Source organism: Callithrix jacchus, chromosome 1 (genome assembly GCF_049354715.1).
Source record: "Callithrix jacchus isolate 240 chromosome 1, calJac240_pri, whole genome shotgun sequence".
Lineage (NCBI taxonomy): Eukaryota > Metazoa > Chordata > Mammalia > Primates > Cebidae > Callithrix > Callithrix jacchus.
In genome coordinates this window covers 180,188,516-180,215,801 of record NC_133502.1, presented here as the reverse complement: position 1 = coordinate 180,215,801, position 27,286 = coordinate 180,188,516, and the positions used below count along the sequence as shown (strand labels likewise).

Genomic DNA, 27,286 nt, shown 5'->3' with positions numbered 1-27,286 from the left:
CCTTCCTAGGCTTGCCTCTTCCTCTGAAGCCTAGTGATGTTAGTTGTGCAGCATTAAAGAGGGAATGTGGGGCTGGGCACGGTGGCTCACGCCTATAATCCCAGCACTTTGGGAGGCTGAGCCAAGTGGATCACCTGAGGTCAGGAGTTCAAGACCAGCCTGACCAACATGGCGAAACCCTGTCTCTACTAAAAATACAAAAATTAGCTGGGCATGATGGCATGCGTCTGTAATCCCAGCTACTTGAGAGGCTGAGGCAGGTGAGTCGCTTTAACCCAAGAGGCGGAGGTTGCGGTGAGCTGAGATCACGCCATTGCACTCCAGCCTGGGCAACAAGAGTGAAACCCCATCTCAAAAAAAAAAAAAAAAAAGGAAGTGTGGGACAAGCTCAGGGGGCTGTTAGCTGCCCTTTCAGTAGCAGCAGCTGACCACAGAGGGAATCATCTCTTCCTGTGCATCTTTACAACCAAGTTCTGCTCGGTGCTTGTGGGAGCTAGTAAGAAATTCTTACATATTCTTTTAAATAAAAAGGTGACTTTGAACCCTTTTCTTCAGTGACACCACTCTCCCCTGGAGAACGAGCATCAGAAAGACACCCCTGGAGAGAGAGCATTTCCTGTATACCTGGACCCCCAGTGCAGCTCAGGGAAGAAATAAACTCGCTACCTCTGTGACTGTCTTCCTCAGCTCAGTGTCTGGCCTTCCTTGATTTGTTGACTAGTTTAGGTTTGCAGAGAAGCCTCTGGCTTTGTGCTTATTTGAAGATACAAAATTTAGCACTGCAGAGCTGCCACTTTTTCTGGGCGTCTGAATGTCAGCTCCACCTGGCACTTGTGACCTGCCCCGAAGGGAAAGTGCCTGCTCAGGAGGTGGCTGAGACCTGCTATCCCTGTGCCCACCACATGCTCTCACTCGAGTCCCAAGTTCGCATTAGGGTTCCCCATTGGTGTTGCGCATCTGCCAGTCTGGATGTGCCTCCTCTGTTAGCACATCAGACAGAGTTTGATTTTACTGCCTAAGAAGTCCTCTGCACTCAACCTATTCATCCCTCCCTGAGGTGCTTTCAGTGGAAAGCCCCCTAGCTGCTGTGGGAAGAATGTGGGGTCGGGGCTCCTGCCGTGACAGCCCCTAGCCCTACTGCAGCTTTGTCCCTCGGTTTCACAGTGCTGGCGTACATGCAGCTGCTGGAGGACTACTCAGAGCCGCAGCCCTCCATGTTCTACCAGACACCGCAGAACGAGCACATCTACCAGCAGAAGAACAAGCTCCTCATGGAGGTGTATGGCTTCAGCGACTCCTTCACTGGGGCAGACTCTGTGCAGGAGCTGGCCCCACCACCTGCCCTTCCCCCCAAGCAGCGGCAGCTGGTAAGTGGCAGTCTCCTTTGTGACCAGAACTTCTGAACCTAGCAAATCTCTAGGAGCCAGAATGACCCTCCTCAGGGGCAGGGTTAACCCTCCTCGCAGCCGTGGCAGGGCCCTGGGTTTGGGTATGGAAGGCACTGTCTCCACGCAGATGCTTTCTTTTCCTCCTGAGATGCTCACCAGCAGCCTGTCTCCCACTCTGCCACCTCCCTACACTGGGGTGCAGGGACCTTTCTTTTCCAGAGCGGCCCCACACAGCAGGGACAGGCTTGTACTCAGGGTGTTTGCTCTTTCTGCTGACAGTCTCTTGTATTTTTTATTTCTTCTTTGGCTTCAACATAGACCTCCCAGAAAGGAGGGACTCAATCAAAGCACAGGGCATGGTCTGTGCACGGCCATCTGTGGACTTGATTGGCATAATGGTCCTAACTGTGTAGAGTGACTTACATCCCAGCCCTGGCCAGGGAGAGCCCAAGGAAAACAAGCGCCATTGAAGCAGAGGATGGCTTTAAACAGAGCCACTCTGTTCCAGACACGTCACCTCTCTCTTCTAGAAAACACTCCTGCGCTGAGGACTCCCATGCACGTAATGAAGCACTAGTCAGCACAGAAGGCAGGCTGTTCCACCGTGGGCACCCTGTGAGGCTCCGGAACTGCCCAGGCACTGGGCGGGTGGGCAGATCAGGGATGCCTGTGGCTTCTCTCTTTGCTGCCAGTTAATGAATGTGGAGGGCCCTAATCAGGTTTGAGAATCTGAACCTCCTGTCCAGCCGTGCTCCCCAGGAAAAGTGTACCCCACAGGGAGCTCGAGGCTTGTTCAGAGCTCCCTGGGCTCCTGTGTTCTTGTGCTAGCCAGTCTGGTGGGTTCTACCAGGAAGGGACTGGTGTGCACTGGGCCATCTTTTATCCATTGTGAGAGGACATCAGGGACCATCTGATTTTTCTAGGAGGCAGCTGCAGACTGGAGGACAAATGTCCCTGGGTTACTCCATATATCTGAGCCTTCCTACACTCAGTAGGCTCTGGCTCACCAAGCAAGCTGTTTGGTTTCCACTCAGAAACCAACTCAGCCCCTTCAGAGGTGGCTATGTCCAGTAGAGGAAAGGCCAGGCTTGGAGTTGGGAGTCCTGGATTCCCGTTCTGCCATTCATTAGCTGTGTCAGGGTGACACAGGGTTTGTGCGTTCAGGGTCTCAGATCTTCAACTGCCCTGCCCACCCCACAGACAAAATTGAGAATATGAATCTCACTTGCTCTGAAGACGTCTCAAAAAGGGTCTCCACCATGGAAACATAAATGCTCATTTAGAGACCCCTTGCCTAAAATGTTTGGTTAAAACCATTGCCAAGCACCAGGACTGGTGGTGGCACATGCCTATATTCTCAGCTACTTGGGAGACTGAGGTAGGAGGATCACTTGATCCCAGGAGTTCAAGACCAGCCCCGACAACACAGTGAGACCCTATCTTAAAAAAAAAAAAAAACACCATTGCTGAGCCAGATGTATTGAAAGTATTTTCAGCCCATTGCCTATTGTTGGGCATCTTCTGCATGCTGTGGAGTCCACAGGCTTCTGAATATTTGGGGAGACACCTCTCGTGAGTGCCTGGAATCAGAACCTATTCTACCATGCCTGCAGGGCAGTAGTGAGCTCAGCCCCCGTAGGCCTGTTAGGAACACCTGTGTTGAACACTTCCCCAGGTAAGCACCAGGGCTCTCATCTGGCTCTACATGGTCTTTGCCACAGCTCCTGGCATCCCCATTATAAATAAATTGAGGCTGACAGAGCCAGAGAGCCTTAATCCAAGCCCGAAGCTAGAAACGAAAGACCTGGGAGCCATGCCCAGACTAAGGGCAGCCCAGGCATACCACCTAACAGGCCCTGCCAGCTATTGGTCACACCCTCTCTCAAATGCAGATGCAGGAAGCCTTATCCACGCTTCACAGACAAAAATGATGCTCATTATACACACCTGTTGGCCCACATACAGTATGGTAGGCAAGATTCCAGGTGCTTCACACATATCCCATGTCATCCTCCCAACAGCCGCATACAGGAGGCGCCAGGGTTACCCCTGTTTTACAGATGGAAAACCTGAGCACGGAGACCTTTAAGTAGTACCCAAGGCTAAACAGAAATGGCAGGGTCCAGACTCAAACCCAGGCAGCTGGAGCCCCATCTTGAGTTCTGAAGATGTGTGAATGACACATGGATCCGCTCCCCACAGAGGAGCAGCTCAGAGTCCAGAGTCAGCCCAGGTCTGTGTGGCCCTAGCCCCCTCACCTCCTCCTACCCAACCTGCTCCCAGTGGACACAATTTCAGGATATAGTGTAAGGAAGTGAAGGAGGGTGCCCTTTCATGCAGATCGCCTTCAGCAGCTGGTTTAGTCCCTAAACTGAGCCCAGAAGCTGTCCCTCTCCAGGACGTCCCTGCGCGGATGTGGACAGCAGCCTCCATGGCCTTTCCCTGCACGTATCTGACTGTTCTCTGCTTCTCTCCCTCCTTCCCTGCCTTCTCTCTCCTCCCCTCTGTCCAGCAGGCCTCCTGTGCTGCTGCTTCCTTCTCCTCTGTCTCCTACTGTGTCCAGCAAACTAAAGTGGCCTTCACCCCCGAGGACGGCAGTGCCGCTCAGGGCCTCAGTGTGTCCGTCTCTAACTCCTTTCTCAGCCGGCATGGCAGCTTGCCTGTGCCCTCGGTGAGTCGCTTCCTGCTGTTCTTTACTTGGAAACACATGAACAGGGCCATTCCTTGGTCGCGTGTGCCTCAGCCATGTGTTCTGCTGGTTTTCTGCGGGTCCCTGCATAGATGGGAAGGCTATAAATAGTTGGTCCTGTGGGGCCTTAAAGACCGTGAGACATGTCCGGGTGAGGCAAGGGTAGGCATGGAAAATGTGAGTGGCCACTGCGGGAGCATCACCAGTCTGGCATAAAGTGACAGAGACATTTTGGTCTCTTTATCCCAATCTCTCTTTGGGCCTTGGATTGGCCTGCTATGTTCCAGGATTAAAAAGGAATATAGCCAGGTGTGATGGCACTCACCTATGGTCCCCCCTCCTCAGGAGGCTGAGGCAGGAGGATTGCTTGAGCCCATGAGTTCAGGTCCAGCCTGGGCAACATAGTGAAGCCCTATCTCAAAATAAATAGATAGATTAGATGGGTATGAGTGGGTAGATAGTTTAGATGGATGGGTAGACGTAGTAAGCCGGGTGAGGACAGCAGGCTTCACCAGTGCGTGATGCTTTGACTTTGAGGGCTGCATTCGTTTTCTTTTGCTGCATAACAAACCACCCAAAACTTGGTGGTTTAATACAGTAGTGACCATTTGGTAGCAGGATGGTTGTACTGCTCTGGCCAATTTTGGCTGAACTCACTGACATCCTGGGACCTGAGCTGGGACAATTGGGCTGATTTGGCTATGATCCATGTGGTCTGTCACCTCCATCAGGCTGGCCTGGGCTTGTTTACATGGCAGTTGGCAGGATTCAAAAACAACAACAACAATAACAAAAAAAAACAAATGGAAGCGTGCAAGGTCCCTTAGAGTCTGAGCTCAGAAGTGGTATGGTGCCTGGTCCATTGCAGGTGCGCAGTTAAGTGACAAGGCCAGCCCGGATTCAGGGAGCAGGGAAGCTGGTTCTGCCTCTTGATGGTAGTTGCTGCTAAGTCATGTTGCACAGGGACGTGGATCTAGGAAGGGAAGGGGGTACAGCCATTTGTGTAAACAGTTTACTACTGAAGCCTGGGGCCACCGACCCTGAAGTAGGCATAGTCTTTCACTGGCATCTGCAAATGTCCGAGAACCTCAGTGGCCACCGTTCTTCCTTTGATCTGTTAGAATGAAACTAAGCACAGGGAAAGGAACTCTAGAATGATTTCGAGTCCCACTTGAAGGACGTTTGACCTTGGATGGTGCACTTCTCCCCCCATGGCCCCCGCCAAACCCGCTTCAGCATCTTCCCTTTGGGACTGGATTTTACCCGCCTCATATTTTGTAATTGTGAGAATTAAGTAAAATTATATGAAATGGCCAGATATGTAGTAATCTTAGAAAGCTTGTTACTGTTCATTACCTTAGTAATAAGACTCCTGGAGTCTAGTCTTGTTCTGCTTCTGACTTTACACATGAGAGTTGGGCAAGCGGCTTAACCTATTTGGCTTTTTCTCCCCCACTGTAAATGATGACTTTGGACCGGGTGTCTTGTAAAGACTTATCCAGACTCAGGTTCACAGTCTGGTTTTGTCTAGTTTCCATCTGTGCCCAGGGTGGACAGTCCACTGGGGTACTGAGGCCTCACACCTTAGAGCCCCCAGCAGCCCTACTCATGCTGGGGAGACGGCCTCCCCTCACCCTGCTCTGGCCACACAGAAGCCCCTGGTTTCCTCAGGGGCACCTCTAGCAGGCTCCTTTCACAAATCTTGAGAAACTTGGCCTTTGGACAATCCTAGCTCTTGAGTGAGCTAGGTTTTTGTTTTTGTTTTTTTTTTCCCCTTAGAGTTGCTACAGTGTCCCTTTTGAGCAGTTAGGGGTTAGAAGACTATGAATGAACTGGACTGTTTGCTACAAAATTAAACCAGGGCATTTTAATTAAGTTTGGTTATGAATACGTCATAGTTTTTATCCCTGGGACATACAAGAGTGTTAAGACATCTTGCATCTGAAATACTGCATTCTTAGCAACAAGTCCACCAAGGAGCCGGAGGGGAGGTCCTAATAAAGGTGCTTCATTAAAAGGAACATGCCTCAGGAACCATTAGTAATGGCCAGGTGTTTGGGACATTCGTCATCCAGTATGCTGAAACCTCAGAGAAGTGATTTAGTATAATGCCAACATGTTCTTCATCTGTCCTTTGGTTAAATTCTAAGATGAACCCCAGACATAGGGCTTTGGATTACTATCAGAGCAGAAATTATTCCTGAATTTCTTCGTTCCATTGCTCCTGGGCCTGTGTCATTTGTCCAGCATGGAACTCTGAAAGAGTACCCCTTGGAAACACAGCAGTTCAGTTGTCAAATCTGAAGACACTTCATCTGGTTCTTGGCACAGTGGACAGTTACTTCTACTAAGAGATTCTAACCATTGGAAACCTCTAGCCAAAGGAATTACTAGGGCATAAACCTGTGTTGAACAATTTAAATCGAAGTGGATACTAAGAAGTATTCTCATTCACTCTTCCCCTGATCCCTGGGTTGGGTTTAATTCAGCAAGCTCAGGACATCAACTTTTCCAGGTCAGGTTGCAAAAGGCCTGCATTTGAGGAAGATGGCCCCGGCCAAAGCAGGGCTGCAGGTCAGCAGGTGGAGGAAGACAGGCACACAGCCCGCTGCAGAACCAGAGAACATTTGCGCACATACATTTTAATTAATTTTGGGTCTGAGTACGTCATGGTTCTGTTGTTGTTGTTGTTGTTGTTTTGGGTTTTTGTTGTTTTTTTTTTTTGAGACGGAGTCTTGCTCTGTCGCCCAGACTGTAGTTCGGTGGCGCCATCTCGGCTCACTGCAACATCCGTCTCCTGGGTTTAAGTGATTCTCCTGCTTCGGTCTCCAGAATAGCGGGGATTACAGGTGTGCACCACCACACCCAGGTAGTTTTTTGTATTTTTAGTAGAGACGGGGTTTCACCATGTTGGCCAGGCTAGTCTTGAACTCCTGACCTCCGGTGATCCGCCCCCTCAGCCTCCCAAAGTGCTTGGATTACAGATGTGAGCCACTGTGCCCAGCCACATCATGGTTTTTATCCATGGAATATATGGGAGTCTTAAGACATCTTGTATGTAAAATACAAGTTCACACCACATTAAGGCACACATGAGAGCTGTAGTCATAGAAACCTTGTGGTTGGTGGAGCAAGGACACGGTCATGGGTACTAGGGGTGGAGCTTGAGCTGTAGCTTGAAGGACAGTTGGGATTTTTAGGAGATAAAGGGGAGAGAAAGCAAATCAAAGATGTTCCAAGCAGAGGTACCTGCCAGAGGCATTGAGGCCAGGATGTCCAGGGTCCATTCAGGGAGGTCATCTCAAATGTAAGCACTTAGAGTAAGGTCATGAGAGGGATGATGACAGCCAGCCCTCCCCTGTCTCCCTAGAACCTCCACTCCAGGGAAAGCAAGCCCTCCCCACCCACAGGCTCTGCCGGCTTTGAACTCTGCTGTTTCTTGGGCTTCTTTCTCATTAGCACCACACACGAGTTGGTCCCAGGGAGTCCCTCTTACCATCCTCTGCACAGGCTTCAGCTCAGTCTGCTTGGCCCTTCATTCATTGGAGGTATTAGCTCCTGGTCCCGAGACTCCCCTCTTGCCTGACTTAGGCCGAGACCCCAGGAGACTTTAACACAAACAAGACTCCAAACCTTGACAGATGGTCTCAGGGGCATTCAGACCACCTTGGTAAAAGAAGGCTGTCAAGAAGAATATATGCATGACTGTGAGGAGGGAAAGATGTGGAGAGGTGGGTGCAGCCTTCACGGTGCCCCCGGGCTGTCTCTGCCATCCTGATTGAGCCAGGCCCCATGCCTGCCTGCTGTGTGGGGGCATGGCTCTGTGTCAGTGACGGCCTCACTATCCCTCCTGGAAGTAGCAGCGCTGTCTGTGCTTTCTCCCTGGACTGCTCTCCGGGCTCTTGCTCCCTGGGCTGTCTGCTGTATTCTCACGGTGGCCCTGCCTGGTGGCTGCCCATCTCCCTTCTCTGCCCCACGCCTTCCCATCTTCCACAGCTGACTGCCACGGCCCTCTTCTCTGCATGTCCCTTCTCTGGCTTGCATTTTCTCTGCTTCTGCACATCTTGAAAGTTTTAGATTAGGTTCCTGTTCACGGTGCCCTCGAATACAAGATATGCAGAATCTCTCAGTAACGATTAGGGCCACCTGTGTCCTGCCAGTGCTACAGGGTTGGCATTGGAAGAAACACCTTCCTCCATTCCCCACACTACTTATGTGGTTTTTTTTGCTAACTGAAAGTTATGGGTACTTACTCTCACTAAGAGATCTATTTGGGTGCTAGAAATCTGTTGAAATATTTCTTTACCATCTTGGCTTCTGGATAATTAAAACTGCTAGCAGACCCAAGTTGTGAGTAGAAGTTATATTGAAATGCCTATAATAACTGTCATCTGTTTTTTTAAATTAAAGAAAAAAAACAAACTTCAGGCTAAAAGAGTCAAGTGTATATCATCTTGAGGACTTGAATTTTTTTTAAAGGGTCTGCAGAGCAGCTGGCAACCCATTCTAGGCAAAACAGTCATTTTCTGAGATGGGCCCAGGTTTCTGTGCATCAGCACATGTGCTCTCAACAGAAGGCCTGAGCTTCATGCAGACACTTGGTCCCCGTGCCACAGCATCCCCTCACCAGGAAATGCCAGGCCAAGCTCCTCAGGACCCATGGCAGCCTCCTTCACTCTGTCTGTGCATTTGCCTCTCACTCGCTCACTCTTGTCTCCCCACCACCGCCAGCCTCCTAGCCACAAACTGTCCCCGAGGATGAGCCATCACAGCGACCCTGGGCACACTGATGGGCCTAAGGCCAAACAGGAAAGGGGAGGAATGGAGAGAGGAGAGAGAAGGGAGGAGAGGAGGAGGAAAATGGAGTGGCCCATGGGAGGGAAGTGGAAGACAGTCCCGTGGGGCTCTCGGCACCTATTGGAAAAAATAAGTTTCTGCCATCTTGGCCTTTGTCCCTTAGTCCTCCCTGATGCCATTTTTGCACGGTCCGCATGGAGTGCTCCTCTTTGGGGGAAAGGACAGTGCCCTGTCCCCATCTTACAAAGCCTCCATGAGACCTCTTCCTCCCACTGGTGCATGTTCCTCCGTGACCTGGCATAGCTCAGTATTACGTGAGTGCTTCAGGCTGTTTCACACTGCTGACTCCTAGACTCTTTTCCATTCTTGGGGGTTTAGCAGCACAGTATAGTCTACCAGTCTGTGCCCTTAGGGGTGTGGTCTACAGTCTGTGCCCTTAGGGGTGTGGTCTACAGTCTGTGCCCTTAGGGGTATAGTCTACCAGTCCATGACCTTAGGGGTCTGTTCCATAGTCCATGCCCTTAGGGGTACAGTCTACCAATTCGTGCCCTTAGGGGAGAGTCTACAAGTTCATTCCCTTGGAGACAGAATCTGCAAGTCCAAGGCAGTCTCCACAGATCTCCAGCTGTTTGCATGCAGGCTTCTCTCCTCACCAGACCCTGGGCTCCCTGAGGTCAGAAATTAGTCCCCATGCCTGGCACATAGCAGACAAGCAGGCTGTGCTCATTCACTCTTGTCCTGCCCCTCTTCTCCCCATCCCAGCATGTCCTGCTGATACTGCATAGGGCATTAGCCTTGGGCAGGCTGTGGCCACCCACTTCCTCCCCACCCCCATATCTCACCTGGATGGCCACTGTTGCTCCTGACTGGCCTTCCTGCCTCTGCAGTCAGAGGCCCTCCCCACTTCTCAACCCTGCAGCCAAACTAAAAGTGTCACCACATCCCTGCAGCACCAGGGCCAGCTTCCCTGGCTCTTCTGAGGCCCTGGCACTGCTCCTCCCTACCCTGCCACAAGCCTGTCTCCCGTATACCTCCACTGCCATCCCTCATCCCCTCCCCACATACGAGTTTCTCCTTCTTGCACACCCTCTTCCCCACCCTGTTTTCTCCTTACTTGCTGTATGAACCAAAGCACACCACCCCGCCCCAATGCCTTGGGCTTCCCTTTCCTCATCTGCACAGTGGGAGCACAAGGTTGTCATAAGGACGAAAAACACACATAATGTGTGTGATGCACAACCAGCATCTCATGAAAAGGGAGGTCTTAGCATCAGATCTGTCACCACATGGGGGAGGCCGCTGCTTTCCTGTGTAATGCTGCGGTGTCTTCTCAGGATTACACTTCCTCTGAGGGCAGGGGCTGGGCTGTGAACTCGCAGCTGTGGTGCAGCCTAGCCTCTCGTTCCCATGTAACAGATGCATTAGTCCCAGGCTCTGACTGAGAATCCATTTTCTTCCTCATTTTCCTTCTCTACTGACCTGAGGCTCTGGCTGCTGTGTCTGGCCTGAGAGTTGCCTAGGTAGTTCTGTCTGCAGCGCCCTTGAAACAGTTTGGCTCCTGCAGTGCGTTCCCCCTGCGCTTTTCCACCCTTCCTGAAAGACCCAGTGCTGCTCTGAAGTGTAAAGGCTGGATTAGATCCCACTCAGTGTGACCCTGTCTTGTGGAAGGAGGTACATGCAGACCAGAGCCCTTTTCAGGTCCGTGCAACTCTCAGGGGATAATGTAGAGCCACCTATAGAGAAAGGCCCAGCTCTGGAGGAGATGGGGTTACCTCCTGAGCCCAGGAGCAAGCTTGCCTTGCCTTACTGTGGGCAGCAGGGAGTGTGCCCATTTCAAGAGCAGGAATGGTCACAGCCCTGACAGCAGGAAGACAGCCTAAAGTGCCTCGCATTGGAGGCTTTCAAACACAGTCACTCTGATGCAGCTGTTTCCACCCCCTGGTTCTAGACTTGGAGAATCTCTGTTTACAGCCTGGCATTTTGGCTGGTCACTGCCCCCGGACCAGCTTCAGGTACATTAGTGTCACTGTAGCACCTGGCCGTGGCTGTACTTCTGACTCCATCTGTGACTGTCAAACTGTCAGGTACCGAAAGTGCCCCCATTCCTTGTGACGCTGACAGGCACCCCAAGGCCCAGTTCCACGTGCAGTGCCTCTTGCCTTTACTTCCATGTTGGGCCACTGTCTCCCTGTCCAGGGCCTTCCTCTCTACTCTGTGATGGAATGGTTCTAGAGATGGAAAAGCCAGGAGAGAAAAGCTGAGACATTTGTTCCAAGTTAAGCTAGAGCCAGGGTGGAATCCAGATCCCCATCATGAAAAATATAGTGTTTAACATTTTTGAACTGCTTAATTACCAAATAAATTTCGAGACATCATAAGGCTCAGTCAAAAGAAGTGAGTAGGCTGGATGTCAAGAGGGGTATATTTGTCCTTCATGTTCTGACATGTTACAAAGTGTAGCTGCAGGCTCTAAAATAGAGTTCTAAGAATAAGTGTAAATTAGAGCCCCTGTCAAGTTGAAATGCAAACTGAATAAAAATAGTTGTCAGACTTCTAGAACTGAATTGGAATCATTTTTCAATCTGTACTGAATCTTTCTATAAAGGGTTGATGCTATTCAGATCAACACTTAGTGAATTACAGAGCATCCTAGAATGTATTGGAGGTTTTTGCAAGAGTGTAATTTGCCATGAGGCCATTGGCCAAAATGTAGTATTTTCAAGGGAGATAATTGTGATTCAGGTTGCAAAAATATGTCACATGAGAAGGAACTTAAGTAGGAGCTTTTACAATTCACTCATCTTCTCCCAAGCAACACATTTTTGCTCTTTTACATCCATGTTTTCTTAGGATAATCAAGTGGTTTTAAAAAGTAAACTCCACTAAGAAGTTTATTTGAAAAGGAAGAAGATATTTTTTGGACCCAACATAAGGCTAATGTGGCCCTTCTTTGATCAGAAGAATGCCATCTTATCATTCACACAGTGTGACCCACAGGACCGCCTCCTTACCAGGACCAAAGACAAAACAGTCTGTGACAGATCTCAGTTCAGGTGCTGTGGCATTGGCCTCAGAACCTACCACTTGGCTTTGGAGCTCATCTTTTGACACTATGTAAAGTGTAGTTATTGTTATAAATTAATACAAGGTCATCAAAGAAGGGGAGTTGCCCCTGGGCCTGAGGTAGACCCTACCAAAGCAAGGTAGACCCTGCTATCAACCAGTAGTTAATTGGGACCATAAGGAAAGAGAAGACACAACCAGAAGTCTCCCTAACAGTTTGCCAAATTGAGTCACAAGGAGTGTTACCCAGCACCTTTCCTGGTGCCCAAGGGTGTCCTGGGAGAATCACATCAGATGAGATTTTCTCCCCAGGAAATCATGTAGGTGTCATCAGCAGTGAAAAACTCAATTTCTTTCCAGAAGAGATAAATTAGGCCCCACACTGTGGGGCTCACAGTCCCTGGGTGAAGGACATGTGTGCTCTGAGCCCAGCACCAGTGCTGAGCTGTGGCTCCTGTTGATTCTCCACTGGGGAAGGAAGCCCAGACCACGGTAGAAAAGCAGCTTCCCCGAATGTGTTTTCTCACAAATGAGGGATAAAAATTTAAGCCTGCAAACCAGCTGTTCAATAGCTTATCTGTTTTGCTAAGTAGCATCCAAAAATTCTGAAGTCATAAGCCTTGCTTGAGCCAAGATTATGCAGTAATGACCAGTTTCTGGCAACTTGTTTTCTTCCCAAACACTTCACCATGTCAGTGAATCCATTCATTTACATGATCACATTTCCCTGTTAACTGGTGGAGCTGACAGTTCTCCAGGGCTTGGAGCTCAAGTCACTACAGAACAGCGATTCTGATCAAGGTCCTAACCTTGTGTCCCTAACCCTCAGCTGCTCCTCTGGCACACGGTCTTCCTGATCAGAGGAATGAAGTGGAGTGGCTGTTATATTGAGGACTCAGAGTTGTTCCTTTAAAGATCTACTTTCCTGCTGGGCACAGTGGCTCATGCTTGTAATCACAGCCCTTTGGGAGGCTGAGGTGGATCACTTGAGCCCAGGAGTTCGAGACCAGCCTGAGGGACACAGCGAGACCCCATCTCTACAAAATCAAAAACATTAGTTGGACCTGGTGACATGTGCCTATAGTCCCCCCATCTAAGAGGCTGAGGCAAGAGAATCAGTTGAGCCCAGGAGGTCGAGGCTACAGTGACGCATGACTACACCACTGCGCTCCAACCTAGGTGACAGAGCAAGACCCTGTCTCAACAAAAAAGGAAAAAAAAGATCTTTCCTGCTTTCTTGCCAAGGCAACACAGGGCCCATCCCCAGTCCTTTTTCCATGCCAGGACTATAAAAGAGAGAAGGTGTCACTGAAAACTGGTGCCTTTTCTAAGTATTTTACTTGTGAGAAAAAAAAAAAAAAACAATGCCTGACCAGCTTCAAGCAGGTTTGCCTTTTAGTGAATTGACCACACGCTCATATATGAGGTCATCAGCCTCCCACATCCTTTGGACTCTGGGGCCTGGTGGTATTCAGGGGTATGTTTCCAAAGGAGCTGGTTGCTGATTCCACCTTTCCCCTGCCTGTCCTCCAGCACTCTGACCCATGTGCCTCTCTCTACATCCTGGCCTGTGTTTCAAGTCTCAGCTCATTGGGCTTTGCATTCCTGGCATCACAAAGCACTCAGCTAAGGAACTCTGAGCAGAATTGGTGAGGCTTTACCCTGCAGAGCTGTGGGATTGCATGGCTAGGGCCTGTCTCATGTCCAGGATACACCTCAATATTTCAGAAAACATGAATCGGTTATGATATCAGCCATCCCCATGCCACCTCTTGCCAGCTGTGTTATTAGGCATGTGGTCTCCCCGCCTAGCCTCAGTATTTTCATCAGTAATAAGCCTCGTAAGGCACTGTGTGTAGGTGAGTTGATATGATTCATGCCCAGCAGGAAGGATACAGTAGGAGTAGTTGTTCTTGTCCTCATGAGTCAGTCCCTGCTGTGTTCTGATTCACTGTGTGACCAGGGCTGACATTGGGGGCCAGGCACTCCCTCTCCTAACTGGCACCCCTGGATCTTCTGCAGAAGTTTGCAGGTCTCAGACAGGCAGCCATTTCTGTTCTAAAATCCTCAGCCCAAACAGTCTTATTCTGGCTATAAATAAAAGTTCCTGCTGCAGAGAGAGCAGCAGCTCGTCAGAAGCAAAGCCGGGCACGAGCCAGATCCTAAAATAAACTCCAGGCTGTGGTGAGGCAGTGTTTCTGTGGAATGGCCCACCCTGCCTTTCTCCTTGCCCTGTGGGTAAGTTTGATCATAAAGTGCTGGAAGTATTCCTCTGGGGAATCGGTAGAGACCGGGCCTGTTGAAAATGGTGTGACATGAGCCCTGATGCAGCTCTTGGCATCTGCAGAGCCCAAGGGGCACAGCAAGGGGTTCATGGTGATCAGAAGGCTTTCCCTGTGTCTCCCTGCCCCATGAAGGTACCTTTCCAGTTTGGCTCTTGTCCCAGCATGACTGCATAGCTTGAATACCAGAGCATGAGCTCAGAGCTGCAGAGGGAGGGCCAGGACAGGCCAGGCCAGGCTCCTTTGTCCAAGAGAGGCTGACTCTCCTTCTTTCTCCTTGGTAGCTGCCCCCTCCTTGATAGTTCACACCCCTGGTCGTTTCCCTGAGCCTCCCTCCCCAGTGCCTAGACCTCAACCCATGCAGTGGGTGAAGTTTGTCTCTTACCTGTCCACACTCAAAACTGAGACACTGCTGTGAGTTGGGCAATATTCTAGGAACCTTAATTAATAATACGATGCCTAGAATATGTATTAGGCCCCTACTAAATGCTCCAGCTCTGTTATTTAGAGAGTTCCTGGATTGTTTGTAGGGCGGGAAAGGAGGACTGATGCTGCCCGTGAGGTCGCTCACACCAGCACCGTGTGGAGGATTTGCATGTAGTGCTCAGTGTCTCACAGAACATCCACAGAAACCTTATGGAGAGGGGCTGTTGTTTTCATCCCCGTTTTAAAGATTAAGAGCCTGAGCTGAGGCTCAAGAACTTCGGTGGCTTGTACTAGCATATACAGGCGGAGATGCCATGAGATGCACCTGGAGAGCATGCCCTCAGCAGCTACCCTGTGCTGAGGGTCTCCTCGAAGAGGTACCACGCTGTGGGAGTCTGTCTCTGACCTTGTTGAATTAAAACCTGCTAACCACCCATGTGATCAGTTGGGAAGACACTTCTCCAGCTTGGTACGCTTTGTGATGACACAGAAGCCATTTGTGTATGTGTAAATCAGATGCTTAGTTACTGCAGGGCATGTGGAAGCACAAAGTGCTTTACATGGGGGCACTGATGAGGATGTGTCAAGACTTCAGAAGGAGTTGGCGCTGAGCATGCCTCTTAAACTAGGCGGTAGCAAGGCAAGGTGAGAGGGCTCCGTTGAGCAAATCTGCCAGCAGCGTCTGGGCGTTGGGAACAAACATCTGGCAGATCTGAGAATTTGGGCTCCTGCAAAAGATTGAGCCACTCCCTGAAACAGTCATGCAAGGGTTCCCTGAAGGCAGCCTCCCGGCAGCAGGCCGTCCCAGCCCTCGGCCAGGGCATCCTGCTCGCTGTCTTCTGTGGACCTTCCCAGCCACCGAGGGAGCCTTGCTATGTGCAAGCATCCTCCAGAGATGCATTGGAGAACCCAGAAAGCCAAGCCCTTCACCCCAGTGCCATCCCAGGAAGGCACAGAGTGAGCTCCCAAGACTGCAGTGTCATCCTGGGTAATTGGTGTGAACCGTTGAAGTGTTGCATAGAGCCTGCTGTGAGGGCTTAGGTGAGGGCAGCAAGCCGGGGTGTACCAAGCAGAATGTCTGCCCCCCGAGCTTCTAAGAAGGATATGAAGGGAACTTCACTTGTGGCAGGTACCCGAGTGTTCAGTGCTGGTCACATGTATGATACTTCCACTGATTCGTTCAACCATGGTCGAGGGTTGGCCTTGAGTTCGTAGATTAGATGGGGTAAGCAGTTGTGTAAGTGGTAGTGAGTGCTTAGGGAGGATGTCATGGATCTGGTATGAGATCCAGCAGCCACTGGAGCTCATAGGAGAGGAGAGAGGAGCTTGAAACTCTGGTCAGTGCAGCCAGGAAGGGCCACAGCTGTACATACAGGTGGAAACTAGAGGGTTGCATATCCCTCGAGTTGTAGTAGCTCTTTGTACAGGTTAAAGGGTAGATTTGCCCAGCTGCTTAAGGGCCAGACATGGTGACTCATGCCTGTAATCCCAGCGCTTTGGGAGGCTGAGGCAGGCAGATCACTTGAGCTCAGGAATTTAAGACAAGCCTGGGCAACATAGCAAGACCCCGTTTCTACCAAAAAAAATTAACCAGGTGTGGTGGCATGCACCTGTGGTCCCATCTACTCAGGAGCCTGAGTAGATGGAAGGATTGCTTAAGCCCAGGAAGTCGAGGCTGCAGTGAACTGTGATCACACTACCATACTCGAGCCTATGTGACAGAGTGAGACCCTGTCTCAAAAGAGAAAACAAAAAGCTACTTAAGGATGAATGGCTTTGACCCCTTGTTAGTTTAAAACTCTATTTTTCTTTTTCCTCTTTTCCATGGGTTCTGAAAATCTGCCACAGCAAACACAGAGAATGTTTTGTGACTCATTCATTCACCCATAACTGCAAGGACTCTGGACATGGCCGCCTGCACTGTGTTCTCCTGGCTCCCCTTGATGGTAGCAGCATGGTGGCAGGCCTTTGTAGGGCACAATGACATCACCTCATTAGGTTCTCTCCATGTGGTGGTGGCTAACCAGCAGGCCTAGAGTTCCTCTGTCCCTCCTTCAGCAGCCGAGCCCCAGCCCTGGGGTGCTCACTGGACCTCAGAAGCCATGGGCATTTGCTGTCACTTCTCAGGACAGTGTCCGACTTTCCTCTCTGATGAGAATCTGGGGGAGTATAGCTTTGTGGCTACAAGGTGGCATCAAAGGTGTTGTAAGATCACATTTGTTTTTATTGTATTTTGTTTATTTGAGACAGGGCCTTGCTTTGTCACCCAGGCTGGAGTACAGTGACTCAAGCTCAAGCTATCCTCCCATCTCAGCCTCCTGAGCAGCTGGAACTACAGGCACTTGCCACCCCCAGCTAATTTCTGTATTTTTTGTAGAGATGGTTTTGTCATGTTGCCAGGCTGGTCTCAAACTCCTGAGCTCAAGCCATCTACCTGCCTTGGCCTCCCAAAGTGCTGTGACTACAGGTGTGAGCCACCATGCCCAGCCTACTTCATTTGTTTAAAAAAAAGAAAAAAGATTGGGTCGGAGAGAACGAGACTCAGACGTTGTTAGCATGTAGGTAGTGCAGTTTTCCAACCATGCCTAGGGTTCGTGCTCCTCCTTTCCAAAAGCATTCAAGGTGGATTTCAATGTTTAAAGGTTGTAGTGTTTGACTGTGAAGGAATAAAACCTGAAGATTCATCCAAAAGATTCAAAATGAGTAATTACAATGACGACATCGAATTTAGCCATGTGGCTCCTGAGCAGGCAATTCAGCGGCCGCGCAGGCTTTATTTTCTGTCCCAGCGGAGCATGTGGCCCCTCAAGCCGTTCTCTGCGTCGTGCTGTTTAGACAACCTTAAGGACAGCACTGTTCACTCTCCAGTCTCAGGGCCCTTCTCAAGGAAGGAGGTGCTGGGTGTGGGTACCACAGTGGCCCAAGGGCCAGGGATTGCTTGGTGTGATTGATGGCTCCTGTTAGAGTTACTGCAAATGGCCTGTCACTGCTCAGCTACTGCCAATCTAACTACTTTTTCTCTTTTCTGTTTTCTTCCTGTATTCTCGTTTTTGTTTGTTCTCCACCTGGATTCTGTAGTATAAGTCTGTGTTTAGGTCCTACTCCCAGGATTTCGTGCCTCACCACCAAGCTTCCGTTCCGCCTTTCCTTCCACCTACCTCCTCTTCCTCTCCACATTTCCCACCTGTCCACCAGTCCCAGAGCTCTGACTTAGCCGTGCCAACCATAGCCAGTCCACCTCCCAGCACCGTGGACGGGCCTCTCTCGGCTTCTCAGGAGAGCAGCTTTCATGGGAATACTGTCTGCCTTCCTTCCGAAACCTCTTTCACTGACTCGGTGAGAACTCGGCGCGCACACACACACCCCTGCACATGGAGCAACACAAGACACTGCCTCCCCTTCACTAGCAGTCAGGGGTGCTACCAGCGCATGCCTGCTGGCAGCATGGCTGGACTGACAGCTACTGAGGGTCACAAGGTGCAGTGGTAGCCCCTCTGTTTCCAGAACACAAGGAATCTTCTCTACAGTTTCATGAAACGAGGAATCTGATTTTCCACAAATGGATTAGTGGCCATTTAGAGAGGAAGTTCTCAGATGCATAAGATACAAAATGCTCCTAGCTTTCCCTTTAATTGTCTGTTTTTAGGGAAAGGTACAAACCCCTTTGTGAGTGTGGAGGTGACAGATTCGAGGCGAGTGTCTGTTGGGTTGCACGTGGTGCCGATGACAGAAGCCTGGTTTCCAGCCTGTTAAAGTGCCCGTACCGTTTCATCTAACTCGGAGAAATGCTGCCCTGCAGATCGGAGCGGACACACGGATGGGGCAAAGGAAGTACAGGCAGCGGGACCCCTGGATCTCCACTGCCACGGGGCCATCTCTCCAGGATGGTTTGGCCCCGGACACCATTGGAGAAGCAGCAGTAGGAGACTCAGGCCCCTTCTAGCGCAAAGGCGAGAGCTGGCCAAAGCAGCTTTGCTGTCTGTGCCTGGGGAGAGCAGAGTGCAGGCCGTGGCGTTCCCCTGGCCAGCTGTGAGGGCTGGCTGGAGGGCCTGGCCCATGTGTCTTTCCTCTCGTCCTGTCTCCCCCAGAGTGAAAACGCCAGTGAGGAAGCTGGTGAGGGTGAATACGTCAATCTGTATTCCTCTGGCCAGAGCAGCGAGGAGCTGGCTCCCCCTCGAGGAGTAAGTAACCTCGGGCGGCCTCCTGCATGTGGCCTGGCCTGGCAGGGCTTGGGCCCTGCCCTCCCGAGGCCGCTTCCCCCGCACCTGCTTCCATTGGGCTGAGCCCCCTCCTGGTTGCCAGCAGACTGAGCTCCCACAGGCTGGTGGGAGCCAGCTCAGCCCTTGGGAGAGGATGTGGCTTCCCGGTGGAGGTCTGCCCTTTACTCCTGCTTCAGTGCACCAGCTCAGCCCTTGGGAGAGGATGTGGCTTCCAGGTGGAGGTCTGCCCTTTGCTCCTGCTTCAGTGCGTGTGGCACTCATCAGAGCGTGGTCAGATGCGTCTTCTAGAAATCCTGGGAGCAGCATGGCGCGGGCCCCGGCTGTGATTCCAGTTGCTTTCTCCTGGGTTCCTTCCTCTCTCATCTTCTGGTGTTGGCTTCATTTTCCATCCCTCATATAGAGGGAGGGACTCTTCTCCCCATGGGGCCTTTCAGACCCTCATCTCCCTCCTCCCCAGCATGTCCCATTGCTCTAACGCTAACTGCTTCCAAGGAAGTGGAATGAGTCTGGCCCATAGCCCCTGCCGTGGCTATGCACACCCCCTCCTGAGGGAGCCTTAAGGTACCCAACATCAGCACCCTCATGACGCTACTGCCCCAGCTCCCAGCCGTCGAGGTACAGCAGTTCTATTGAGCAATCCACTTTCCAAGTTTGCTTCAGCCAAACATGAGCAAGTTCAAAACCTTCGGAAATTGCTCTCCTCACAAGCTCAAGTGGGACAAGTTCCTTGAAGGGAGGCCCATGAGGGCTGGAAGACTCCCAGTGACCCACCAAGGCCGGGCCCCACCCATGAAGAGCTTGGTCACACCCGTTAAGGTGGTTCTGTCAGCAGGGTCCCTGCAGGGGTTCAGAGGCCCACACAGAGCAAGCCCTGTTTCGGGCATTAGTAAATTGTAGAACATTGAAGAGTGTTCACTCCAGTGGGATTTGCCCTTGTTTGTGGGGGCTGTCCCCTCTGCTGACCTGTGGCTTTGCACAGCTCTCTTCCTCCACCCGTGATGCTGCCAGGGCTTACTGGCTCCTCACCTCAGAACACTCTTTCTGTGTTTGTGCTGCCCCTGTTCACCATCAGGCCTCGGCAGCAGACCAGAGATGCTGGAGGGCCATGTTGTCACTGAGCAGCGCCAGCCCAGGGACCCAGGAGGAAGCGAGTGCTGGGGGAAGAGGAGACTGGCATCCCTGGGCCTGAGCAGCTGGCCTTGGGGTACTGAACCCGGCTGAGCACTGCAGCCCTGAGGACTTCTTTAACTTTCAGTTGGCAGAGTTTGGTTCATGACAGCAGGGCCCAGTGGTTAAGGGCACAGGCTTTGCAGGTAGATAGCCCTGGGTTCCAATCCAAGCTCTGCTGTTGACGAGCTGTGTGGTCTTGGGCAGGGTCCTTGACTTCTGGCCTCTGTGTCTGTGCATGGAGCAGGGATGATGGTGTTAGCTCACTGACGAAGTCAAGGAGAAGCAGGCAGAGCCTTGAGCCCAGTGCCTGGCTGTGCTCATGTGGAGTGGCTATGGTGACAGTCCTCTTTGAGGAGGTGGTTGAGGTGGCTTTGCCTAGGTTGGCAGCTAACAGATGTTCCAAATAGTGGCACCTTTCACTCTCTGCAAAGGCCAGATGCTAGTCTCAAGGGCTTGTTTCCTGTGGTTAATGGCATTCATCGTTAATTCGTTCACATCTCAGATTGCTCCATAGGAACTTGCACTCCACAGCCACTTGCAGGCAGGAATGCTGGGAAGACAGAGCAGCCCTGCAGCGGGCCCCTGTCCAGAACTCAACACCCACTCCTCTTTCCAGGAACCACCGGCTGGGAAAGATGGACATCCCAGAGATCCCACAGCGGTCGGCAGCGTCCCTGGGAAGGATAGCAGAGACGGCAGTGAGAGGTAGGAAGTGGACCCAGAGGAGCAGCATGTCCTCTGGGTAGGAAGGGTTCCCCTAGAGTAGCACGTCCACTCAGTGAGGCCTGCCTGAGTGGCCCCTCCCAGCGGGCCCCTAGGCCTGAGGGTGTGTTTCAAGTTGAAACTCTTTCTTCCTTCTCTTGTTCCCTTTTTTTGTTTTTTAGAGACAGGGTATTGATCAATCACCCAGGCTGGAGTGCAGTGGCACAGTCACAGATCACTATAACCTTGAAACTCCTGGGCTCAAGCGATCCTCCCACCTCAGCCTCCCAGGGTACTGGGACTACAGGCATGCACTACCACGCCCAGCTGATTTATTTTAATTTTCTTTTTTTTTTTTTTTTTTTTTTTTTGAGACGGAGTCCCGCTCTTGTTGCCCAGGCTGGAGTGCAATGGCGCGACCTTGGCTCACTGCAACCTCGGCTCACTGCAACCTCCACCTCCCAGGTTCAAGTGATCCTCCTGCCTCAGCCTCCCGAATAGCTGGGATTACAGGTGCCCGCCACCACGCCTAGCTAATTTTTTGTATTTTTAGTAGAAACGGAGTTTCACTATGTTGCCTAGGCTAGTCACTAACTCCTGGTTTCAAGCAGTCCTCCCACATTAGCCTCCCAAAGTGCTGGGCTTACAGGCATAAGCCACTGTATCTGGCCCTCTTCCTTTTTTTCAGATTCTCAAATAATACATGCTCAGGGTAGAAACTGTTGAAAAGCATAGAAAACTGCAAGAAAGCAAGCAAAATCACTAATAATCCCACCCTTCAAAGGCCTTCACATCCAGTTTGCCATTACTTCTTGATTGTTTGCACCTATATCATCTTACAAACTACCCATGAGAGTCTTGTCTTTTTTATTTTTTCTTGGTCTTGACCTCTTTCAAGTTGGTAGGGAATGTAAAAGACACCCCCCTCCACCTACAAACTTATCGGGGACATTTCTGGACATATGTATGCATATTGTGTTGTAACAAAAATGTCTTGTATAAATTTTTTGCAGCCAAGATCAGGAGCTGTGCATTGCATTTAGTTGTTATAGCTCTTTAGTGTCTTATAACATGTTTTCAATATTAGCACAAAGCAAACCTGGCCAAGTGTAGAAATATGTTAGTAAATTTCCCCAATATGCACTTGTAAAATACGATGTGTGGGAGCTACAAATCGGCCCTCCCACCTGCAACTTTACATTGACTTCGCTGTGTGCCACATGTTCAAGCTTTTCTTCCCTCTTTAGGCCAAGCTTTAGCCACCTCTGGGGTTGTTGGTGACCTCAGAGCAAGGGTGTGCCCACTTGTCATTATCAGGGCTCAGCATGAATGCTTGAAGAGGCAGTTAATAAAGATAGCAAAACAAAGAAAAATAAATGAGAAAGCATTGATGGGGACCTGTTGAAGAGGGCCACCTGCCCAGCCTGCCTCCTGGCCACTCTGGTGCTCTCAGCTTTGTCTCTCTGACTTGTCTGCTCAGACTGAGGTTTCCCCAGGTGTGAAGCTAGGAATGGTGAGGTTTCTAGGTTAATACCTGGAGCAGAGTGTGCGGGCCAAGCAAATGCAGTATGTGGGTGTGCCACCAGCTTCATTGGACCCCAGAGTGTCATCTTCAGAGTTCCAGATGGTTCTTGTGAAAGAGAAGGATGAACACTTTGACTGCTGAGAAACAATTATGGGATGTTGTCCTTCCACCAGGGCCAAACCACAGGCTGGACATTGACAAGACGTGGAGCAAGGTTCCTCACAAGACTGGGCAAGGCCCACTCTGACCCATCCACGTTCTTTTACTGAAGGCACTTTTTTTTTTTTTTAATACAGAGTCTCGCTCTGTTGCCCAGGAGAGCACCACCACGCCCAGCTAGTTTTTGTATATTTAGTAGAGACAGGGTTTCACCATGTTGACCAGGCTGATTTCAAACTCCTTCACCTCAGGTGATCTGCCCACCTTGGCCTCCCAAAGTTCTGGGATTACAGGCGTGAGCCACCGTACCTAGCCTAAAGGCACATATTTTTATATCTCACATACCTGGGGTTAAAATGTGACCTATGTAAGACTGGCCAGAATAAAAGAGGAATGTGCAAGAAAATGCCAGGGGAAAACCAGGCATATCTGTAGGCACAGCTTCCACTCCCCATAACACCCTAAGCTGGGAGATACATCTTAGGCACTCCCGGCCATCCCACCTTCCCCTTTGTAGGGAATATCCTCTCCCAAACTTCAGCCGGCAGCTTATGCTCAGTGCTGCAAGCCTCAGCTCACCATCCCATTCCAGAAGCCTCCTGACCTTTAGACGAGGCCAGACCCCCTGCTTGTGCTCCTGGTACTCTTCTGAGCTTCCCTCTCTCCGTGCTGCCGTGATCACTTGTTTTAAATTCTGTCTCAAAAAAAAAAAGACAGGCACAGTGGCTATAATCCTAACACTTTGGGAGGCCAAGGTGGAAGGATCACATGAGTCAGGAGTCAAGACCAGCCTGAACAACATAGTGAGACCTTAGCTCTACAACATGGACAGAATTACCCAGGCATGGTGGCCTGAGCCTGTAGTCCTCACTACTTGGGAGACTAAGATAGGAGGATGGCCTGAGCCCAGGAGGTCACTCCAGCCTGGCCTACAGAGGGAGACCCTTCTCAAAAAAACATACATAAATTCTGTCCCTAGAACCCTCAGGGACAAGAGGCTATGTCCGCTTGGTTCACAGCTCTTTCTTAGTGCCAAGCAAAGGGTCCCGTGGTGAGTCGGTCTTTTGAGAAGACTTGGGGAGCAGACTCAAGAACAACGAAGCTTTCTCGCCCATTCTGCTTGCCCCTTTGCTCCTCTCCCTAAATGCTGACTGTGCGTTGGGCCTTGGCAGAGAGTGGCTGAGACCGTCACTTAGTTTAATGGAGACTTTTTGTTTTCCCAGCGAAATCACTTCCATGTACAGATGGGGCATCTGAGGCAGCAGGAAATGTCCTCTGTATGGCCACACAGCCAATCCGTAGCAGAGCTGAGGATCCAGTCCATAGTGATATAGGCAGGCTTGTTCAGGGAGCAGTTTTGAGCCCGTGCACAGACCAGCACTGCCTTGGCCTCCAGGCCTCAGGAGCCAGGGCCAGTTTGACACTTGTAACACAAACCACTTCTCCCTGCAGGGCCCCAAAGTCACCAGATGCTCTGGAGTCGGCTCAGTCAGAAGAGGAAGTGGACGAGCTGTCCCTCATCGACCACAGTGAAATTATGTCCAGGCTGACGCTCAAGCAGGAGGTGAGGACTTCCCAGGCTTGGGTTTGGCAGCCTGGCCCCACAGAGGAGAGCACATGGGGCTGAGGGGAATGTGATCTTGTCACAAACAGAACAACCCCAGGAGGCTTCGAGACCAAGTCTCTCAATGCCCCTGCTGGGCCTCTGGGCTGTGGGCTCTGGAGGGGTAGGTTCCAGGGTAAGCGTGACGTCCCCTGATGCTTCTAGAAAGTGATCTTACACAGGTCAGGTTCTGCAGCCTCTGTAGCCTCGGATGCCAGAACTCCTGACGGGGTGGGGATGGAACCCATGTGAATGCTCTGCAGACAGAGCCTGCCTATGGTCAGCCCTCACTAATGGGGAACTTTTTCTGTTGTTGAAAAAATAGCTCCACTGTAGCTTCAGACACCAGCTGGTGTCTCCCTGGGAGGCCAAGGCAGGGGAATGGCTTGAGTCCAGGAGTTCAAGACCAGCCTGGGCAACATAGCAAGACCCAGCTCTTTTAAAAAAAGAAAATTCAGGCCTGAATGCTGTGGATTCCCTGTTGCTATGCCTTGCCTGTAGAACCTTGTTGGTGAAAACAGGTTCTGTGACAGTGAAGAGGAAGCTGGACCAAGAGTACCCTGCCTCTCCCTCCTGCATGCAGTTCTAGAAGTGCAAAGAACAGCTTCATAAAGCAGCCTCAGCCTGAACCAGAAAGCAACTGTTTTGGGGCTTTGATTTGATGACACAGGGACAAAAGGGCAGATAGTACCCTCTGCGTACTCCCAGGCAAGGATACACTGGCTCTGGCCATGGCACGGAGCAGCCCTGGAAGGTGTCTGCACCTTGGGCCGTCACACGCAGGCAGGGGAGGTGGTGGTGCTCACACGGCTGGGCCCTCTGCAGAGAGAAGTATCATTTCATGATCCTTGCCATGAATTTCCTCCTTAAAATCAGGTCAGAGGCATTGCCCCAACTCCTAAGGGTAAACTCAAGACAATCTCGGACCTCTAGAGTCAGGAGATAAAATACCAAAACCTAAAAATAAAAATGTGGGTGAGTCTTGGAATGTGTGCCGCAGCCGAGAGGGCTGGTTCCATCCAGCATTACAGAGCAGGGAGCATTGAGGGGCTGGGGTGGAAACAGGCCTGGGGAGTTTGTCCTGGACCTCCTTTCCTGGCCCTGGTCACAGCTCTTTTTGGCTCTACACTGGGTGGCAGAAGCCTGTTTGCCCACATGGAAGCAAGTCTTGCTTCTTAATAGGCAGGTGGGGTTGGTGGAAGATGTGCAGTATCTCTGTCTCTGTGATGCTGTGCGCTCCTCTAATGAAGGGCCTCATGGAAGAACCTGTGCCATGCAAGTAACTTCTGTTTCCAACGGATTTAGATTTAGGGCAGCCTGCTGCAGTTTTGGGGGACATGGGCATGCTTAGAAATAGTCCTGCTGCTGCCTCGACAGGCATTCTGGGCAAGGCTGAGGACTGTCTTGCCTCCCTCCCCGCCCCCCCATGGAGTCCTACCTCACCTCTGACTTGTGGTTTGGTGAGCAGGGAAGGATGGATGGTGCTATGTCCCCTGGCCCAAGTTGTGTGCTCAAAACAGTGAGATGTCCTGGTGCTTTGGTGCCAGGGCAGCTTCTAGGCCATCCAGCTCCCCAACACAGTCCGATTTGTGCCTGTCACCAAGCACGAGGCAAAGTTGGAGGGCGCCCCTGGCATTGTAGCTCAACCACACTGCTCCTGGGGCAAGGAGCACAGAAGGAGAGGGGACTTGGGGTCCCTAAAGTGCATCATCTTTGCCATCTCATTCCTGCCTGTTTCTTCCTAAACTGACTCTCTGAAGGCCATACTCTGCCTCATACCTTCCTGGGTTGTTTTCATTACAGGGTGATGATGGGCCGGACGTCCGCGGGGGATCTGGGGACATCTTATTGGTCCATGCTACTGAGACTGACAGGAAAGGTAGGGCGCTGTCACCGCAGTGGCCTTTGTCTGTGTCAGTGAGCTCACTAGATGGCTCGTCCTGCCCCGGGTGCCACTCAGTCTCCCAGCACTATCCTGTCCACTCCTGGCAGCCAGCCCTGAGCAGGTCTGATCAGCAGTCCTGGTACGTACGCCTGAGTCAGAGCAGGGAAAGCCCACCTTGGGAGACAAGTAGATCATGTCCAACTCCGGGCATGCATGGTGTCCGTCCTCCACTGGACACTTGAATGATGGCATGTCACCCAGTACTACTAAACTTAAGATAACCTGCAGGTACCTTTTGATTCCTTTCCTGACTGCTGAGTCACTCTGTTATTCCAGACTATTAGACCGGACTTCAATCACATACTCCACTAGGAGATTATGGAAAGTTTGTTCTGTCCAGGAACCTTCGATTCCATAGCAGCAGCATCACTTTCACAACACACAGCTGCCCCACCCCACCGCACATTCAGTGTGGTAACTGAGAGGACTAGAAAAGCGAGGAACGTTCCCTAATCCCTAAAATGTCCTGCTGGGCGGACCCAGTGCTAGCAGAAGAGCTGCCATTCCCAGTCATGTTCTGGAAAGGAGGTGCCAGTGACCTGGTAGGGTGTGGCCACCACACCCTTCACTGCCTGCCCTCGAGGGGCCAGTGCCATCCAGCTGGCCAACCTCTCCACATACTGCTTCTCTTTTACATTAAAAAAAAATTATTTTGGACCAGGTGCGGTGGCTCACGCCATAATCCCAGCACTTTGTGAGGCCAAGGCGGGCAGATCATGAGGTCAGGAGTTTAAGACCAGCCTGGCCAACATGGTGAAAGCCTGTCTCTACTAAAAATACAAAAGTTAGCTGGGCATGGTGGCAGGTGCCTGTAATCCCAGCTACTCAGGAGGCTGAGGCAGGAGAATCGCTTGAACCCCGGAGGTGGAGGTTGCAGTGAGTCGAGATTGCGGCATTGCACTCCAGCCTGGGTGACAGAGACCCCATCTCAAAAAAAAAAAAATTATTTAAAAGATGATGTAAGAGCAATGGTGAGGTAAATTGTGGAGGGAATGAAAACACCCCCACCTTGAAACCCTAGCCCAGCCCGTTTCATTTCTATAAAGGACTTTGTCCCTGTGTTTCCACAACAGGTTTCCCAAAACTTGTGACCCAGAATGATTCAAGGAATTTCTGAATTATGAAACTAGTACTAAAAATATGTTTACATTGCAAAAAATTAGAGAAAAAGAAGAGATGGCTCCCATAAACTCACCGCAGCCACTGTCCCACCCTCCCTTCACTGTTCCCTCACCCTTTGTGTGTTCCAACCAGGGCAGGGCCCAGACCTGGCGACACTGCATCCCAGCCGCAGCTGTGCGGTTGCAGGCTTGGAGG

The 27,286-nt window shown here is 51.0% G+C and overlaps 1 protein-coding gene across 5 annotated transcripts in view; it reads left to right on the top strand.

Moving 5' to 3' along the window:
* Positions 1 to 27,286, top strand: part of RAPGEF1 (Rap guanine nucleotide exchange factor 1) — a 151,902-nt gene that overhangs the window by 108,278 nt on the left and 16,338 nt on the right. For 3 of the 5 annotated variants that reach the window (XM_035260974.3, XM_003732066.6, XM_002743411.7), the window contains 4 exons: positions 1,165 to 1,367; positions 20,652 to 20,740; positions 23,874 to 23,985; positions 25,828 to 25,903. In XM_035260974.3, coding sequence (XP_035116865.1) covers positions 1,165 to 1,367; positions 20,652 to 20,740; positions 23,874 to 23,985; positions 25,828 to 25,903 — 480 coding nt within the window. Of the gene's footprint in view, positions 1 to 1,164; positions 1,368 to 3,900; positions 4,060 to 17,723; positions 17,982 to 18,733; positions 18,827 to 20,651; positions 20,741 to 23,873; positions 23,986 to 25,827; positions 25,904 to 27,286 lie in introns of all 5 variants that reach the window. The other 2 variants (XM_009004399.5, XM_035260868.3) reach the window with 2 other exon arrangements.